Below are 20,634 nucleotides of genomic sequence, written 5' to 3' on the forward strand. Positions count from 1 at the left end.
GGCAGGCCCGCATTAGGTTAAGTAAGCTGGATGCAAGCCAGTATCATCGAACAAATGGCACGGCGTATTCTGGAGGAATCTGAGGAGAGATTACTAATATCTTAAAGGTGACCTTTCACACACGCTATCCCAGCAAATCAGGCAATTCTTTTGGCTATAATGGACACGATCAGCAGAGGCCAGTCTCCTGAAGTTATGCGCTTGTCATACAAATAGGATTTTTTTTTTTTTTTTTTAAATTTACAATAATGGACTGTACCTACGTGCTTCATTGGTTTATTTCACCCCTTCCCCCCTGTTTTAAAGAAAACATAATCTTACTTTCCATTATTCATTATCGTCCAGGCAGGCTAGCAAGCTAAAAAAGAACTCTAATTTTTAGCCACACTGTCTATTAAAAAAAGTAAAATGTTTCCTAAAAGGGCAGGTGCATTAATTAAGGGTGCCTCAGGATAAATGAAAATTACTAGGATTGCTCTGCTTTCCTGAATGAGTTTTCCATAGATTATTTATAATTGAATGAAACCAATTACGGCATTTGTAACAGAAACTGTACATAAGTTAAACGTTTCCACTTTTACAGAAGCTGAAGAGCATACTGCATGAACAGAAAAAGGTCTCTATGTTTTTATGAAGGGAAAAGAGAAAGTATCTTCTTTTCTAAAAATTTTCCCGTAGGTAAAACAAACAGTAAACGCACTGGGTACAACTCCCATGAGCATGGCCCAAAAGGGCCCTAGTGTAACTGAGAATCAGGCCTCAGATTCCGAGAAGCCATCTCACAGCCGGAAATCCTGACGCTGTAGATTGAACTCCTTTCCGTTTCTTCAGAGTAGGAAATATAGCTTAATTAGGATCAATTTTCTAAATAATGGTTATCCTCTGTAACTAATCAGTAAAGTTTTAAATCAGTATCAGACTAAATGCTTGTTCAAATAGTGGAACATGCCCTGTCTTTAAAATATAATCTTACCCTGCTGACAACTGAAAAAGCTAGAAGACTGAGGATAACACACACTGGCATATAGGTTTTTTTCTCAAACAGAAAACATCCTTTGCTATCCTACAGAGCAGTCCTTAAAACAACACACGATCCTTTTCTGTGCACAGAGATTTCGCTAGTGAGACAAAACAGAACTTTGGGGAAAAAAGAATTAATGTAGTTTCAAACACAACAGTGCTTTTGGAATTCATTCTGAATGGGAGAAGGAAAATGTTTAAAGTTACTGCTAGGGATCTAAAAAAAGACCTGAATAAAATTATTTGAATAACCATTAAAGAAAATCCTCAGCCTGAAAGACGCTTCAGAGAGAATTCTACTTCTACATCGGCTAAAAGCAATACACTCATTGACTTCATCTTTAATTATCTGATATTTACCTGGATTATGAATTTTACCCCGTCAGTAAGCTAAGCAAGTGCGTATTAATTACGAGGCTGACAAATGCAATGCAGAATTATGTTTTAGCATTTTGTAACATGCTGCATATGTTGCAGACCATTTTTGCTGCTACTAGTCAGAAAGCTTAATTTTATTCCTAATTAATTCTGTGTAATCAGTAATGAAGCCATGTTATGAACTAAGAGGTATCTACCTATAGTCAGATAAAACTAGTAAATATAATAGTGTACTTTGATTTTCATTTCCCCTCTAAACTCACATAAAAATAACTTGGGGGGGGGAATTAGAGCAGATGCAAGAAGATTGTTCATTATGTGTTCTAGGTTTAACACTGCTTTATGGGATGCATTATGACGCTACCAACTAGACATTAGCACGATGAAGACTGGCTGTTCTGCAATGTGCATAGGCTCCAGTGCCTACTGTGCATTATCCAAGAACCTGGACAAATCTTTTCTTAGTTTTTCACGTTTATCCTTGGATGTCAGATAAACTAGCAGACACAAGTCCCATCGATGAAGAGTAAAGGAGAACCTGAGACAATGTGAACCAAGATAACTACAAATATAAAGTCAAATTTTATCAGATTACTAGAAGTGGTTGGGGGTTTTTATAATCTACATATTATACTGACTGTAAATCTCTGGCTACATCAGGTGTTCTAAATGGAAGAGAGCTGTGATATTAGGTATCTTGGAAGATTATAAACATACAGGCATTTTTTCCCAGTAAAATACTTCCTTAGTTTAGAATACCCTCTGCCGCAGCTTCTTTCCGTTGACTCTTCGAGGTATTTTTTCTCTTACATTATATGGTCACCAGAGTTCAGCACAGGAATTTTTAGATCTGTGCATTTCCTTCTCATTTGTTCTCTGCAAGAATTCCTTTAATTTCAAGACAGGCAGATCTATCTGCAATTTTTGATTAGTGTTTACCCTGCCACACTGGTACATTTTTTTCCGCTGACAGTCATATTGAACTTCATAGAAAATGTAGTCAGCTGCCTCATTAGTCATTTCAATAATTTCTGGTCTAATCTTCAACACCTTGAGAGAACACCTGCCAGTCATATGCTGCTATTATTTATGAGACAGTTCTACCACCCTAGTTCTTTCCTCCTTAACCTACCACTTACAAAAATGGATCTACTGTAAGTGTGTTTTTATCCTTTACTTACGTAAATGCTGTCAAATAAGTTTGACTTTTTTCATGCTCTTTTTCCAACTTTTGTATGACGGGTGTATGCATATAGACCCGGACTACTTTCCTGATGTCTCAGTCACACAAAAGTAAAGGGACTGTAGAACTAGGAAACAGTTAATGTCTTTGCCTTTATTTAGAAACACTCTTCTAACCCAGTCAAACCAATTCCTGTGGAATGTCCACACACACTACAAATACTCACATGCCAGGGGAACACTGCTCCTAGAGATACAGAATCAGATGGTTTCAAGTATGAAAATACACTGTTGATATCAAGTATAATATACCCCAATTTTTTGTTTAGAAAATTCCGCAGACAAGCCAGAGCTATCTTCTTTACAGGCTCGCTTCTCAAGGAATAGACTTCCCCCCCCAACCCTTTCATTTCAAAGCAGACTGTTCTGAACCCCATCATAATTATCTGTAATGTCTTCACGGACTATTAAACAAAGATCTAGTTGAAGATTAAAAATTGATGCAAAGACAACACCAACTTGTTTAAATGTTTATTCATCAAATAATGAAAGTGATAAATGGGAGTAAGGAATAGAGAGCACTTACTGTAGCGGAGAGCTGCGGTCCATTCAACTGCGCATGCAGGATGGCTTCATTGATGGAGTTCCGGATTCCCGTCAGTGCAATTTCCAGATCATGTGAGGCAGCCATTTCATTAGTCAGATATTCCAGCGTGGAGATATACTCTCTCCATTGTGCATCCAGTTCTGACACACTGGCCAAACAGCCCCTCATTACGTTTAGACAATATCCAACACAGGGTCTGATCAGCGTCAGGCCCTGGCAATGCGGGCAGTACTGCATCTTCACCAGAGCTTTGCTACATTCCTTCGTGAGAGCCGCGTGTTCAGTAGTATTTATCACTTCGATGCCCAGACTGAGGGCCTGGCTGAGCATCCTACTTGCCCAAAGAGATTTTGACAGCTCTGTAACCATGTTTTTAGAATAGCGTCCAAAAGGATTTATGTCTTGCCTTGTAAGCCGTAGACACTCTGTATAGTCCTCTGATAAATCTGTAATTCCTGGGTTTATTAGCCGACTATACACCAGAGGAAAGAGGCTGTCAAAGAACCGTAATACTGCGCTTTCCACTGTAGTCTCTGCGCCCAGAATGTAGAGAGAGATGTCTGTAAAAAGTTCTTTAACAGGCTCTGCTGCTTCTTTTGCCATAGGTCTGTAAGCTGTCTCAAACAGGGAACTTGTGCGGTTTTCAGCAAAGCGAAGCAAAGACTCAAAGGCCTCTAAAAAAGGGGCAGGGGAGAGAAAGAACTGGAGGTTAATAGCAAGCACCTGACATCTTAGTCACAGGGCTAATATTATCCTCAACAGGAACATCAATAGTTACATGAAATCTGCAATATGAATACACTAATAGTTAATACGGATTTCATCAGTAACATGATTAAAAAGACACCTAAATATTACATGTGCATAATAAAAGCAACACATAATACACAAATATTTTCTTTAAAAATAAAAAAGATGACCATATGCTCAGTAGCTAGACCCTGACCCAAACTCCAGAGGTCACTGAAGGACTCCCAGAGACTCCAGCGAGGAGCACGGGCAGGGTCTAGCGAAGCTGGCTTTTGTAACTGGCACTGCATCCGGGCAGTTCACCTAGATATGTGGCCAAAACATCCCTCTACATACAAGTGACACCAGTGCACAGGGAGGACTGCAACATTTTCAATGTTCCTACAGAACTCCAGAGAAGAATACCTGAATAGGCAAAATTATTTACGTGATGCAACTTCTGGAAATGTGAGAGAGGAGTAACTGGTAACAAGAACTGTCTGTAATACGCGAATCACACTATCACTGCTGCACTGGACCAAATAAATAATCATAAAATATCCACATTTAATAAAAGGGGCAAAATTCATATTCAAGCTTCTTGTAAAGCTATAAGACTTCACTGCATATTGATATTAAAGTCAGAGAATAACATCTCATCAGCACATAGAAATGCTGATCCTCATTCATTAGCTGCACTTGTCAACTGTAACTGTTTTAATAACTCAATAGTTGCCGAAAGCAGTATCTTGATAACATAACAACAGCTTAAAGTTGTATTAGCTTTTCATCCCAGGTGATCTACTGCTAGGAAATCAAGAATGGAAAAAGCATAAGGCACTCGTGTCCTCCTACAACGGGTCCAGATTTCCACTTGTACAACACGGAGAGCTGACACGCCGAGTACACACGTGCCAAAAGGAAAGGCTAGACAGAGCTGGCACACAACTAGCAACTTTAGATAAGCTGCTGGACAGCACCTCAATGGAAGCTTGAGAGAGAAATGAAAACAAACAGAAGTTGAAGCTTTTGTTTCACAGTGCTGTGAGTGGGTGGCTGAGAGGCACTTCTTGCAAAGTACAACTCAAGGATGAAGGAAAGATGCTGTGTGAATAAATTCTCTCCCTGTTAAGACCGGCTAGGTCTGGACACCAGCCAGTGGTTGGGCAGGACTTGACATCAAGTCTGCTTCGAACGAAAAACAAACTGAAATTATAAAATCAGGATAACTATCTCCTTTAACCACACTATTTTCAAGTAGCCTAAAAAAATAAAAAAAAAATTTAAGGAGTGTCACATTTAACACATTTCAAATTGCGAAGGACAAACATTATATACCCAAAACACTGATTGGTGTGCTAGAATTCATAGACAGGGGCAAGGAAAGGATCAGTTCCCAAGATTATTTTTAGTGACACAGAAGACAGTAATCCACACCATTCCCACTGGTTTGTTTGGAAGCTCTACAACAAAAAGCCTCTGACATAAATCATTCTTGCACTCCTCTGGATGGTGAGTAGTTCCAGGCAAGGCAGGAGACCTGTCACTTTATACCTCCTGAGGACTGGCCAGATAATGGCGTTTCGGTCTAATCCTGCTCTACGTTCATCTGAACATCACCACGCGGTTCACTGCAATGTAACACAAACCGAAGTGGCTCACAGATCAGCTCAGCAAAGGAGCAGATACAATACTGTAAGTCAAGATTAGCATACACTGGTGAAGTTTTATAAAAAGCCGCTCAGTGCCTTCCTCTATTACATCTCCCTGGGCAACTAACTTGCTTGTTATGATAAGCATTACAATCCCTTTACCACAAAGGGTGATTTAACTAGACAGATAACACAACCTATCTCATTGTACATTAAATCATCAGTATTTTACACACACACACGCACATGCTGTATCCTTCTGCCAGAGAATCACTTCAGCATTCCCACTGGTATTATGGCAAGCAATCCTCTGGAAGTGCTTATAAAACCCTAGAAATTAAGAATTCAGATACACTTCAGCTGAAAAAGAAGGAAGTTCGTTCTCAGGCAGACAAACACCTTGCCGAGTTTCAGACTGAAGCAGACTTTTACAGCCAAAAAAAAAAAATCTGAAAATTGGATTTATGATGGAAATAGGCACAACCTAAATTGTAGTTCTACTGCACTGTAAAAAGGTTTTTGTTTTCCCCATCACCCTATGTGTTTATCTTTATTTCTAGAGGAAACATAAACACTATTATTGTTTATCATGCTGAAAAGGCAATGGAAATATTCAAAACATGAAAACAGTGTTTTAAGTTTCCTCCTTCAACTACACACACTCTCTTACGGATATTCAGCTTATCATTAGATTATGGGAGCAGGGACTCCTACAATGCCAACAGTCTTAGGCTGTGGCTTTACTTTCCACACCCGTAAGGGCAGAACTGCAGGCATCATCTCCCTTATCCGAAAAGTAAATGAAATGCATTTATGAATGCACAAGTATCCTTATCGTCCTGAGAAATAACAGCCTCAGTGAAAGATGAGAACACCACAATGACAACATACATCCCAAGGAAACAGATTTCAGCAGCTTCCTGGGATAACTAGGTTGTAAACTAGAAACCATGTAGCATTTTATTTTCAAACCTCTTAACTGTGAAAATTCTGCATTCAACTAAATAAAATTCTGCATTATTCTGAGACAAGTATGAAATAAAACTATTTAATAGTGTCATATATTTTTCATTATTAAGAGAAAAATTGTGATGGTATATAGCTTCATTCCTCCTGCAAAAAGAGTCCTAACATCAAAAGTATGGTACAAGAAAAATAATATGTTTGATTGTAGATGTGCTGCAAACACCTGTAAGGTATCATTTGCTTCCTTATCACCACTGGTCAGACACAAAAAATGACTCATACTTGCAGGCACTCTAGCAGTGATGTTTGAGAAGGAAATACGTAGGTCTTTTTTCATTGTTATAAGGCATTAAGAGATGTTTGAGACAATCAAATTACTGGATCAGCTGGATGTTCTTAGACCTTTAATTAGAAATAACAGGGCTTCATGCAGTCAAACGATTTTGTAACAACGGACAGCTTGCATTCTGGTTGTACAGAGCAGGCAACCTTAGCATCTCATTTTAAAAGTGATTAATTATATGCTTTTAGTGCATCTTGTATGGTGCTTTGTATGGAATTTCTAAATCCCAAGGAAGGTTTACCACTATCTAAAAAAACAGGCACTCATCTGTGCAAGCAAATACAGCAAACTGCAGACATTTACGAACTCCCAAAAAGCTGAATTCTAACCCTACGCACACACATTTGATCCTCTTTCACAGCCTTTGGCTTCCAACTCCCACCAGCAGCATACACTGTATTAAAAATTGCAAATATATTGATTCTGAACAGAAAAAAGACACAACCAAAATAATCCAGAATTTGATAGAGACATCGTGGGTTTTGTCTTCCTTGAGTATTGAAATAAATAGGAAGGTGGACAACTAGGTTTGTTCTCATGTTCCTCAAAAGCCCTTTTTTGATTTAAGACTACAGGTAAAGCGAAACAACAGCCAGCTTTGGATTTTGAACTAACACCCCCGTGACTACTTAATGTAAGTCAGGCAACACCACCTTCCACGGGGAGAATTTTGTTCAAACTGTTTATCGTGCGCTCACAAAACACTTGACACCACCACCGATGTGTCTTGACAGTCAAACACAGCCGATCAAACACAGCTCACCTCTGCGAACTTCCCATCCCAACTGCTGGCGTTTGAAAATCAGCTTCCGGAGACCAGCCCAGGTACGACGAGGCATCACACTGGTTTTGCTGCGCCACTGGCAGCACAGAGCCTGCCAGGCCAAGCAGCTAACCAGTTTGCATACTGGGCTTCTAGCCTGGTTCCTAGCAGTCACACTAAAAATTATGTTATGCTCAGTCTAACACACATACATGGAAAAACATTGCTTTGCACATATAGCATCCATGCTTATTCCTCGTGAGCATGGCACAGCTTGGTTTTGAGTGATAGCTTCCTTCCGACAGAAACACATCGAGCCTGACACAGGGGACGTTTTACTTCTCTTAAACCAGCCAGCAGCTACATTTCATATACTTAATGCAATAAAAATCACAAAGGATTCCTGACTTATCTCACACCAGCTTTTGCAGCAGTGTAATGCCACTGACTTCTTCAGTGGGATTTAATCCTGATTTAAGCCCATTGTATGTCAGAAGAAGCTGCAGAATTTAAGTGTTTCTTCTAAAGAAATCCGCCAAAGGATAGTGCTACAGGGAGAAACAGATTTAGGAGGCATGTATCAGTCTGCCCGACACTGGTGTGCCAGCATTTTCCAAAGATTTCCTCTACTTTTTTACCACCTGGAGGTTTATTTGGGGAAAGAACAAGTAGATTTTAAGTAACAGTGCAGACAATGGAAAAATATCTAGCATTGTAACTGCAGCTTTGACTAGTTCCTCATGTCACATAAACACTGCATTCAATGACTTACGCTAACTCACTTCAGCAGGAATAGCTTCTTGTGTTTTTAAATTGCTGTCATCCCTATTTTAGCGCAGTCAGGTGCAACATCTCTCCAAGTTTGTGTCCAGGCCACCACCCCTTCTCCTGCTGCCTTTTCCTTGGGACGAGAATCAAAGATGCAAAACTGCCACACATCAATTTGCTACTCTCCCTGCCACAAAAATCTTTCCGAATGTGTTCTGAGGAATTGCTTATTTTTCCAGGCTCCCAGACACATGGCAGCATAACCTCAAAGAAAGGCCCCAACAGAACGATTCACCGAAGCGTACAGCGAGTCTGCGCACATATGGTAGTACGAGCGCTTGCATTCAGGATTGCCTTCATCTCATACACCCTAGATTTCTTACAGTGCCTGACGGGCAGCAGACGTGCTCTCAGGGAATACACGCAGGTAGGAGTTTCCCAAGAAAATCTGGATTGACACAATAGCCATGCAGAGAGAAAGTTCATTTGCCTCCCTCTCTTACACCAGACCTTCACAAGCTATTGAGATCCTTATTCAGTAAGCAACTATAGGGTTCAGATGGGGAGCATTAGGAGAGGCCAAGCAACTTCCAACTTGCTGGATTATGAATCAGTCCAAATCCACGTTCTTTTCTTTCCGCAGGTCCAACACAGGAATGTTAGCACGGGAACCATTTTCCCCAAATAAATTTAATCTAAGCACCAGAAACCTCTGTGCACAGAGGACCATTTCTGCTGTGCAGTAGCTGAGGCTCAGATAGAGCGGGCCTACTGTTTGAAACGCTGTGTCTTCAAAGGCCAAAGTCATAAACCTGAGCGCAAACCACGACCCGCACACATGAAAGGAAAGTTACTGTCGTTGCCTTTACGCTTCTGCACATGACCCAAAGCTGGCGCCTTGCCCACAGAACAGAAAAGGTAAGACCACCCTGCTAATGCAATGGCTCTCCACGTTAATACACTCTACGATAATTGAATACATTTTAAAATTAACTGTAAAAACCCCACAGACTTCTAAAAAAAAAAAGAAAAAAGGAAACCATTATACTATAAACATTACTGAAAAGATTTAACAATGCTCAATAAGCCAAAAGTAGGAGCAAACGCTGAAACTATCTATACAGAAATAACATCTGTGTATATTTCAGATTGAAGTGTAATCATGAAAGAAGAATGACAAATTTAAGTAGCTCCATTATTTGTTTGGTCTCTTAGGACCACACTAATATTTGGCTCCTTTCCCCTCAACATCTTGCATTTATTAGAGTTACAGGATGAATGAAAGCTACAGTTTGTTGAACAATAGCTTCCTTTTAATGCTTTCAAGTCCATTAAATCTTCTGCATCTTTATGGTTTGCCAAAATAAAGGACAACATATCAATATTTTGCAGCAGTAGAATTTAAGTACATATTATTTGCAATTTGATGCATAGAGAACAATGCAGTCAACAGAAAATCACACCCAGATACACAGCTACATCAGACACAAATTATAAAGTTAAGAGTCCTAGTCTTTTGGATATGCAATGATCTCAACATATTTACAAGGATAAGAACAAAGAGTGCTCAAAAAGCATTATTAAACAAGATGGGGTTTTTTTTTTTAGTTCTTAAGATGAATTTAAAAGAAGTGCAAAACAAATTGTGTCATGTTTGCACAGACAGAACCTGAAATCCATTCATTCATTAAGCTGCATTTGAAAACAACTTCTTACAACTTACAGCTTCGTTTCTCTTTTGTGACATTTTGATAGTAGCAAAGAATGTCAAGCACTGGAAATTTCCTTCTGATTTATCCTGAATCATTCTGCTGAATGTAAGGCCAAAGCTCTTTATCAATACCCTACTTTTCATGTGGTTTACTGTTTTTCAGAATGGCAGTCTTCCTATACATAAACACAGTCGCTCTTGCTGAAGCTGACAAGAAACACCATGTTAATAAACATATCAGCAGTCTCATGGAAATACAACGTCCACCACATTGTAGTTGACACTACACCAACACTTGCAGGAAACACCGCAAGCCTGCTCCACACCATTTTCAGGCAGAGGAAAGCCTGAAAGCTCTCAGAATCTGGGCCAAGTGGAAACATCTCTTGCTTCCCACTCGCCTCCTGTAGCTGCTTCTAACAAGGCAGAGTGCAAAACAAATTCAAAAGCAAGACAAAGTCAGTTTTGGAAAGGGAAGTTTGAATTTGCTCACCTTGACAGCAAGGAGAGGCTATGTTGTCTTTAGAGCTAATCGGCCCTTCAAGAATATAGATCAGTCAGAAAACAAAACAGCTTTCCTACTGCGTGTAGGGGCAAGGTCTTTATTTAACAGCCTCCCCATGAGTTTGTCTACGTTGATAACATCAGACAAATATCCTCTCATGTACTTATTGATAGAACTTCTGCCCAAGTTGAAGAGTAAGAAGTCTGTGCCATCTCCTCTGTCCATACCTAACGGCTATGGACAACCCTGATTAACTGGAAATCAATGGGTAGAATTATTTACAAGCTACTGCTATCATCCTTTAACCCTCTGCTCAGTTCCAAGTGTAATTTAAGGCTGTTTTTAACTTAAGAAAATTTATGAAAAGTTTCAAGGGCTTTAAAAATTTCTAGCAGTGAGACTTCCAGAAGATAAGAATACCCAGTCTCTTCTGAGTAATATCTGCTGTGCTGGGAGCCTGCACAGCGCTCTGCCACACGTAACGCTGGATAGGAAAAGCCTGGTGCAACTTGAGTTTCAGAGCAGCAGGCCCACTATTGTAGTTTGGTAACATGGGCAAACCTAAGACACTTCGGAAAACCAATTTCCAAATGGTCTGTTGGAAGACTGACTTCTGACGAGAGCAAAAGGAGCCAACACCATCAAGTACCATCTGAAAACTTTGTCTTGGCATGAATATTAGTCTGGTTTGTTGTTTTCATATGCACAAACCTATCCTTTCAGCCTTGGCACAGCTGTGCCGTTATATAGGAACCAACTAACCCCTCGGAGTGCTGCCCCTCCAGCAAACCCACACCTTTGTCCAAAGGACACAGTCCTACAGTACACTTTCTTCTTCTTTTTCTACTTTTTTTTTGTAAACTTAAACAGCTTCTTTACTGTACGATCTTGTACAGGGAGAAGGGGCAGAAATGTGCAGCTCAGTTTGGTGAGATTGAATCCATTAACTTTGGACTATTTGGGTAAGTATTTGATTCTGCAAGCATCAGTAATAGTAGTAACATCACCAAGTTTCAAAAAGGCTCAACTGCTTCACAGGCTGCCGATGCAAAGGGAAAAAAAAGGCAGTAGATACAAGTAGACACAATAAAACCAGGATGGTCCAGTGATAAATAGCAATCTTTTGTTCCGCTGTGGTCACTTTGCCATGAAATCAAATAATGGTTTCTGTAGACTGTGTGCTGGGGAATATATCCAAATTGGTGGAAGCAGCAACCACCGCACACAGGTTTTTCAGACTTAGTGGCCTTGGCTTTATCATTAACAAAACAACAACGTATAACGAAGTTGCAACCAGCTGCAAAAGTATTTATCAAAGAAACTAGAGAAAGCTCTGGAGGCTCCTGTATCAAACCATATCTGCCCTTTTTAAAGGGAACACTACATGGAAGTGTTTATAGAAAATAACTAAGTTATGTTTCACAAAATCAGAGTTTGCTAGCTTGATTTTGAGCTGCTCACTAGTTATTTCAACTTCAAACTTTGCAAATAAAATTTAATTACCAGCTCATTCATTGAACTGTTTATTATTTCTGTATACTGCATTTCAGTACAGTTGTACCTTATTTTATACACTGTAATTATAGGGTGCAATTACTTACTCCTTTTTAAAGGGAGCAGTCTCGAGTACAACTAGATCAGTTGAGCAGCAGAAAGCTGGAGACCAGATGTGGTATTAACCTTTTATGACACCACTGGGCTTCCGCTGACAGATAAATAAAGCAAGGAGTTCTTTGGGAATATTTGTGCAGTAGAAGGCTGATGGACATCTAGCATCACCATGGTAAGATGATCTAGAAGAGCAGTAAAAGCCCTGAGGACTGTGGCTGGACTTTTTATAAAGCCATGGCTATCAGTATTCTTCTCCTTCCGTCAAAACAGAATTCCAAAAGATGATTCGTATAATTCAGATCTGCCAAGTTCAAACCTGTCAGCTATTACTTAGTAATATCAATTCACAGTTTTAACAGGAATTGGGCCAAAATAACTGAAGAACGAACTACAACTGTGTTTCAACAACATTAGCTATGCCTTTAATTTGCTTTCCAAGAACAATTAATTTATAAAAACTGTTCTCTCAATCTACAAGGGAAAAAACCACAAGCAGTTCTATATATCTGTAGGTAGCTAGGTTCTTCACATAACTATAACTACCTTTGAAGTTCTTAGGAGGTTTAACAGCCATCAGATTGGGAGCAGAAATGTTGTTTTCTGATTTATTTGATCAATCACCAACATAGACAGCGATGACTGAAGCCACAGCTACAGCAAGCAGCACAATTCCCATGATGGATAACAGCACAAAGCACTTGCTAAATAGCTCTGAGTGACAACTCTGTAGCCATCAACATTTCTTTCAAGATCAATCCACAGAAACAGTCTACGTTGCTTAAATTAGGTCTGGTCTAACTATTCTAATGAACAAAGTTTTTGCCACATTTTTTTCAGGCTAAAACCCTGTGTGCAGTTGCAAAGATGTATAGCTAACTGAAAAGTCATCATTTTTCCTTAGAAAATAATAAAAAATAATAGAAAACCCCCACCCTTTCCAACAAAAATAAACAACAGCTTGAACAGTATTTTCTTAAAAATCAACCCTGAATCATCTTTTTATGGGATGAGGTAAATCCCCGGTATCTTTTCAAGTAAGGTTCTTGCTGTGGGTGGGATTTTTTGACATATTTGAATATTGTTGTCAAAACACGGTCAGCCCCAAAAGGTGTGTTGGCTCAACAATCCAAGACTCGCATCGTATTAGACAGAATTTATACCGGGCTCTAAAAAGTGGATTACCCTCAGTTTGGTTTCTTCAGAACAAATACTTGGTATATATGGCTGAAATTCTTTTGAAAGAGCAGAACCTCCAGCACCAAAGTCTTGCACACTTTTTCTACCAATTTTCAACAGTTTGGTTATTTAACTGTAATTGTACACTTCTCAAAACTGACACAGTGGTTACTAAAATATATAGTGAAAAATGGAGCTCGAGGTACCTTTAGGGCATGCCGACATCTGAAGCTAGCCAGGGAGGTAACTGCTCCTGGTGATCACACATGTTAAGCACCGACACACAAAAATGCTACTATCATTGGGAGATGGTGCAAAACAATTACCTCATTCTTTCTGGGTTTCCCATAGCAGTTACTTTTCCATGTGTGTAAGCGGTCTTTCAATGCTGCGGATCACTGCACTATGCATGCTAGCATAGGGCTAATTTACGAGTGAAGATAATACCGTTATTGTAATCTCTAGGATTCAGTCTTTCAGGTAATCTCTTCCCACAGATTGCTGGACAGAGTGAAAGGGGATCACTTTTCTTTTTCCCAGACTAATTTCATCACAAGTACTTTTATAATGAGATATTTAACGCATATCATGTAGTTTCCAGAACTAAAACAGACTTGTGGAAGAATCTCTGTGCATTCACAGCTGCAGTCTAGGCTGGCTTGAGAGCCTGCGTGTCCTTTATCATAGCACTCCGAATGCTCTGGATCTATAAGGAGTAAAAAAACCAAAACCAACAAACCTCTTAACAGGAATCTATGCCTAGGTAAGGGTGAGGACAACACTTAAATGACAACACATGTAGGACATATACATACAAGTATTCAGGAGCAAGCAAGTCATAGTAACCGTGAACTACTGTCATGTGAAAACCAGAAAGTCCAGAATGCAATTAGGTGGGGACACAGCTAATGTACAAGTAAAACGTGGCTATGCAGAGATATTGCTGTTTTATATAGCTTGAGGAGAGGACTATTCAAAAAAATATTAGGGAAAAAAATGGCCAAAAATTGTTTCTGCAGCCTTCCTGCAAATGAAAACCACGGAGAAAGTAAAAGCTGTGCCAACTATGCACAGTGCCAGGTACTAATACCAGAGAGGAACAGATGCCATCGTTGGAAAAAGCGAGGGCATTACGTTGGTGGTCTGTTCGAGCTCAAACGCAGCGCACATTTGACACAATTGTGCTTGGAGAGCAAGCAAGCAGGGCTTGCCAAAAACACTACAGACTTCTCTCTGTTGCTTGACTCTGTTACACAGTGGCACTGATGACGATCCACGAGGCACTGAGCACTGGGATGTTATCTATGGAGAAGTATAAAACATTAAACATATCTTTATAATCCAGATGCATCTAGGGTACTGATACACTCTAAAACTAGTCTCTGGTACATTGCTGCACTGCATGTTCATAACTCCTGGCAGCAACACACTTCACAGTTGCCAGTAACTTTGGGACACGGAAGAAATTGAAGTATTTCATTTCTGTATCTCTGCTGTATTAAATACTATCAAGAAAGGAAAGTACAAAATAGTTTCAAAGACTTGCATTAGTTAAGAAGCATCAAAAATCTCTCTTCTGAGTCAATCAAGAGAAAGCAGGAAGATGCAAAAATCTTTCATTCTTTTGGGAATCTTTTCATTAACAGAAAAGCAACCACACAGGAGTCTCTAGAGATAATTTTCTCGACCCTCTGATTAAGGAGTTCAACTGACAGTAGGAAAACTCATACATTTGTTTCAGAAGGTCATGAACTATTTCATGATTTCCAGCTGAATTAGTTAGGTGGTCCATTATGACCTGTTTCTAAAAATCTAAGAGAAAAACAGCTACAAGAGACAGGAGTAGATTAACAAAGATGAAATCTTGGGGATGGGGGGGGAGGTTGTTTGGTTTTCATGGTTTTTTTCCTGATTGTTTAGGTACTAGTGTAGAAATACAAGAAATTAAGTCTGAGTTCCATTAAAGAGCTAAGGTCACAAATAAGACTTAAAAATGCCTCCTTTTTAAAAATCTAGATTAAATCTGTATTTATCAACAACTTTACACCAAAGAAAATAGTCTTTATGTAGAGAACAGCAATAATACAACCCTGTGTGTTCAACAATGAAGAGTCTCTAAGCCAGAGCTGCCAGCTGGCTTGAGAACTGCACTCCATGTGCCCGCACGCCGAGCTTCCAGCCCTCGGCTGCAAGAGGGAAAAGGATCATCACTCCTGAGGGCAGTCAGACACTGAATAGCCGTCTTCACGGTCACTGCGTACTTCTCGCTTGGTCAAAAGCACGGGTCACAAAACCTTTCAGCTCTTTCTTCTGATTCTGGATTAGGTAACATCAACTTCATTTCCCAGTACTGTGAACCTACTAACTTTACCCAATCTTCTTTCTCAGGCTAGTCTATGTAGGGAAGCCTTTGCAAAATAAACTAAGGAAAATATAAAAGTCCAATAGCTAAGTCTTGGTGCAGAGAGAGTCTTTCATACGAGTAATCTTTTGCAAACGGTTTAATTCAGTGGCTTTTGTGTTTTTCAGATCCTCACATAACTCCTATCCAGCAAAACTAGTGACGTACCAGATGCCGCATCCTCACCCAAATTTCACCTGAAAGTACTCTTTGGTATTGTTCCACGGACCAGCTGTGGGCCACTAAATGGTTCATGGTCCATAGGGTAAGAGCCCTTGGGTTCTTCCATAGTGCACTGAAAAGCATATAGTCATCTAGATTAAATGCAAAAGTACTCACCTTGGATAAAAGACACAGGCAACTAATGCTTAAAAACAAAAAAAAACTTTCCTGCAACATCTATTTTTGGCTGTCTCCTCTTGTAGATTATTTTGCAAACATATTTGATATCATAAAACCATAAGGTAATTGGAAGGACATGTTTGCTTGAAGAAACTGACCTTGTTCATGGACTTTCTTCACAGCCAGAACAAAGAATTTCATTGAGTGCTGAAGAAAAATAGTGGAAAAAAAACTTCCATGACTGATTTCCACAGACACTGTTGACACTGACAATCACTATAAGTTTAGGAAAATATTTTGGGTGTTACTTTTTTAAAGTTTCCCATGCTTACAAAGCCTCTCTCAATGGGAAAATTAAAGGTGGGTCAATACTTAAAATAATCCTATAAAAACAGAACACATTTTTCTTTATGGTGAAGAGCTTCTCCTTGATTTATCCCCCAAATTCCTTCAAGTAAAGTGACTGGCATGTGTTCAACATATGGGTCAGCACTGACAGCAGTACAGATGTTGGTGATTTGATAGCTAACCAGATGTTTGTGGGGAACTAGCTCCAGTTAGTCCTAAGGGAAAGCACATAAAGTCAATTAGCACTAATAAATCAACACTCCTATTTTTCTCCTGAAATTCCTTCCTTAAAAAGAGAAAATACGTGAAGGTAAGTTGTTCCAATCACATTGACTACAGAGATTTTACAGAGCAAGTCCCAGCTGCACCAAAGACCAAAGCAATGAAACTACTTATGCGCAGAAAATTGCGCAGTCCTTGATCAAAATAAAGTTACCCTGACAGCATATTTCAACGTTGTTACATGTATCCAGATGCCATCTGAGATGAGTAAGGCTTCGTAAGATCATAGCATTTGTTTAAATTAAAGAAATTGCATAGTTGCAACCCTGTGCTTGCTTATTCACCCCTAAGTCTATTGGTGGTCAGATCACAATTCAGTACATCATTTTTTCACATGAGCAGCAGAGGAATTTTGTAAGAGAGAACAAGGATAGGCTAAAAAAATGCCCAAAGAATTCATAGACCTGCTTTGATCCTTTTAAGTTCCTCTGTATGAAGCTTTATGGCTTGGATCTAAGTGAGCTGACTCAAGGACCAGCACGAGGAGTCATGTGTTCAGTGAAGAAGCTCCCATGACTAGTCCTGAACTTTGAATTTCAGGGGACTTGCAAGGTTGTTACAAGTGAGCAACTGTTTCCCCTCTGGGCTTGCTGACCTTCAAGGATTGCTACAAAAAGTCTATTTTTTATTTTAATTGATGGGGTATCTTAAAGAGTCGATGCTCATTTTGCTAACAGGAGCTTCTTGAGATAGCTCACCAAAGAGAGCCAGATGCCATGTTAAATCCCCACTTCCATAAGTTGCTCGTGTGCCCTCACAAATGTGTCAGACATGCTTTATCTGCACTAAAAGGACCGTTCTCTGAACTCAGAGAGTTTCCCTGCTCTGCCGGATCTGCTTATTCCTATAGGAGAAAGGTGCATGCAACTGATTTTGTCCATTTTTCTAGCACCCTTTTCCCCTAGGTGTGTCAGAACTCTTGGAAAAATGCATTGTAAAACCTTGCAGGTCTTTTTTGCTTCCTTTCAGTGTCTTCCCACAAGAAGCAGTAGTCCTCTCAATTTTTATGCCTGAAACTCACATTTTCAACTTTGGCCTTGACTCAGGAAGGTATTTAAGCATAAGCTTCACATGCAGAGGACCACCGACATTCTCAGTTATCTCACTGAGTGCAGGCCCAAAGAGCTAAAGGGTAGATTTTTGTGGGAATGCATTTTAGTGTTCTTCTCCTTTCTCATGTTGTATTATTGAAGTCATTGCTGTATTGCTTCCTCTATTGCTTAGGGGTATTTGGGACATTACAATGTGTACTTAGTTTGCTTGGTTAAACATTGGTCATTAGTGATGGAAACTCAACTATAGAAATAGACTTTGGATTGAGGGTCAAAGCATTTATTATATACATCTGTCATGCTGAAGTTTTAATACGCAATTGTTAAAATCTCTCATAAATATGCAGCTTTTATAGTTCTGTTTAAGATTTTGCCATCTTTTACTCAACAACTTAATGAAAAATAAGAGTTACAGATAAATCAATCTGATAATGAAAGCAAATTAGCCATTATGCTACAGCAGACTTCAAACACGAATTAGCGAGGTGAGATTGACTGCAGCAATATAATGCTCTCTAATTACAATTTGGAGCTTCTCTTTCCAGGTAGATTTGGAGGGAGTTTAGCAAACAAGTATTCAGAACTAAAGCACCAGAACTGTGAACTACGTAAATGGTATCATAAGCCTTAACGAGCTTCAGCTAAATATGTAGTGTCTTTTCAAAAAGAGAGAGTCTCATGAACACAAGCAGCATTGCAGAATAATGGTACAATGAATCAGAAAATTGAAAATATTCATAAATGAAGACGCTGACACATTAAAAGAGGTTGATATGTAAAGCTCAAAATACACTACAGGAAACACTGGACACATCTAAGAAAAATATTTGGTTTCTATCATGTCCATCATGAATGAACTGTCTAATATAACTAAGTGCTCTATTTGGCAAAGAAGTTTGGGGAACTGTCTAAACTGGAAAAGAACTGGAATGCATTTGAGACACAAGCATGCCTGCTGCAGATGGACCAGTCTATGACAGATGAGTTCTGGGTGCAGCTGTAAGCTGCAGCTATAAAGTGCATTTTACTTTGTCATCTATAACCCCCGTGCAACTCTCTCCATGCTTCCAAATAGACTCGTGGAGTATATAATCCTACTGCCAACTTGCTTTCTTCAGTCAGAAAATTACCCAGGCAGGAAGTCCAAAATTTCACTTCAAAGCTCTGACAGGAACCCTAGCTCAATCACATCTTCAATATAAAAAGAGCACAGTGAAACTATCTCAAATACACAGCCATTCACTGTACTACAGCACAGTCCTGGTTTGTTAACAGTGCAATTTTTTGATTTTTTTTTTTTTTGAACACACTGAAGTCCATTAGTTACTCTTATTCTCTCATAAGACAAAAAGTGTAATTCTCAACAGTGAGTACAGAGAGCTCCACTGTATGGTCACTTCCTCTTCTATCCTTCAAACAGCCAATTTTAATCAGTTCTGTCCTAACTTTGTTCAATTCATATTATATTAAAAACACCTAACATACAGGGAGTAAACAAGATGCTTAACTAGAAGACAAAGTCTATGAAGAATTTATCTTCTCAAAATGCTTATCTTCATTTTAAGGTCATGTGGAAGCAATAAAAATAAATCAATTTTTGTACCCTACTTATTTAGGCATCGCATTTTTAGCCCAAGCAAATAAAGAATTAAACATGAAGTTTTAAAAAAGGAGGGGGGGATCACCACTGTGAAATATTCTGACAGCAATTTTGTTGCCTTTGTTTCAGGAAAAATTACAAGATTCAGCCATTTTCATGATCAAGTAAATTCTCCACTTCTTTTTCTGAATCTTTAAATTCATTTTAATAGACACCTCCCACTATTTAAGTTCTATTCTCTGAAGCCCCAGAACTGATTGCTTATTTTAAGACAGACCCTTTGGCATGAAACTTTATCTGTATAACCCTGTAATGGGATCAAACTTTTCAGAAGCACCAAAAGAAACCAAGAGAGGAACAACCACCCAACCAAATAAGGAAACTACCGGTAGACTGAAAATGAGAGGGTAACTGATAAAGCACAAGAAACTCTGGGCCCTGAAGAAAAATATGTTTGCTGCATTTTAGACCCAGCTCAAAAATCCATTTTGACATACACAAAGGTTTTCCTATCTCTGCCATACAGTTCTTAATCCACAAAAGCCCCATAGAACGTCAGTGCACGCTGAAGTTTTCTGCCAAGAAAGCAGATTTGTGAAACAAGGCCTTAAACCTCGCAAAATCATTTGAATTCTGTAAGGCTATTTCAATTCCTCTGACAAATCTCTTGCCTTCTCATTCCACAAATGTCAAATTGTTGAAGAGTTTTCTCTTGTCTTTCAGATCAATCTTGTATAATGGCACCCTTCATAAAATTATGGAAAAAAATGTTGACTTGATTAATCTATTCTGGGAAAGGTTATAAACCAGCTCCTCGCAAACAGACTATTTTGGTTGGAAGGGATCTACAATGATCACCTAGTCCCACTGCCTGACCACTTCAGGGCTGACCAAGTTAAAGTGTAGTGTTAAGGACATTGTCCAAATGCCTCAAACACTGAGAGGCTTAGGGCATCGGCCAACTCTCTAAGAAGCCAGTTCCAGTGTTTGACCACCCTCTCAGTAAAGAAACGCTTTCTAATACCCAGTGTCTAAACCTTCCCTGGCACAGCTTTGAACCAATACTCTGCCTTGATCAAAAATTTTCCAATATTGTGGAAATATCATGCCCTAACACTTTTTTTTTGTTTACTTACTCCATTTCACGACCTGCAACAGCATTCCCTGGCCTGCCTGTGCCACTTCACTCAACATTTGA

General features: G+C 39.3%; 1 protein-coding gene across 3 annotated transcripts in view; it reads right to left on the reverse strand.

The window, feature by feature from the left end:
• The window catches only part of LOC129209973 (glypican-5-like), a 385,983-nt gene that overhangs the window by 297,986 nt on the left and 67,363 nt on the right, over nucleotides 1–20,634 (reverse strand). For all 3 annotated transcript variants that reach the window (XM_054835341.1, XM_054835339.1, XM_054835340.1), the window contains exon 3: nucleotides 3,167–3,861. In XM_054835341.1, the coding sequence (XP_054691316.1) occupies nucleotides 3,167–3,861 (695 nt within the window). The remainder of the gene's footprint in view (nucleotides 1–3,166; nucleotides 3,862–20,634) is intronic.

This window comes from Grus americana, chromosome 9 (assembly GCF_028858705.1).
Source record: "Grus americana isolate bGruAme1 chromosome 9, bGruAme1.mat, whole genome shotgun sequence".
Lineage (NCBI taxonomy): Eukaryota > Metazoa > Chordata > Aves > Gruiformes > Gruidae > Grus > Grus americana.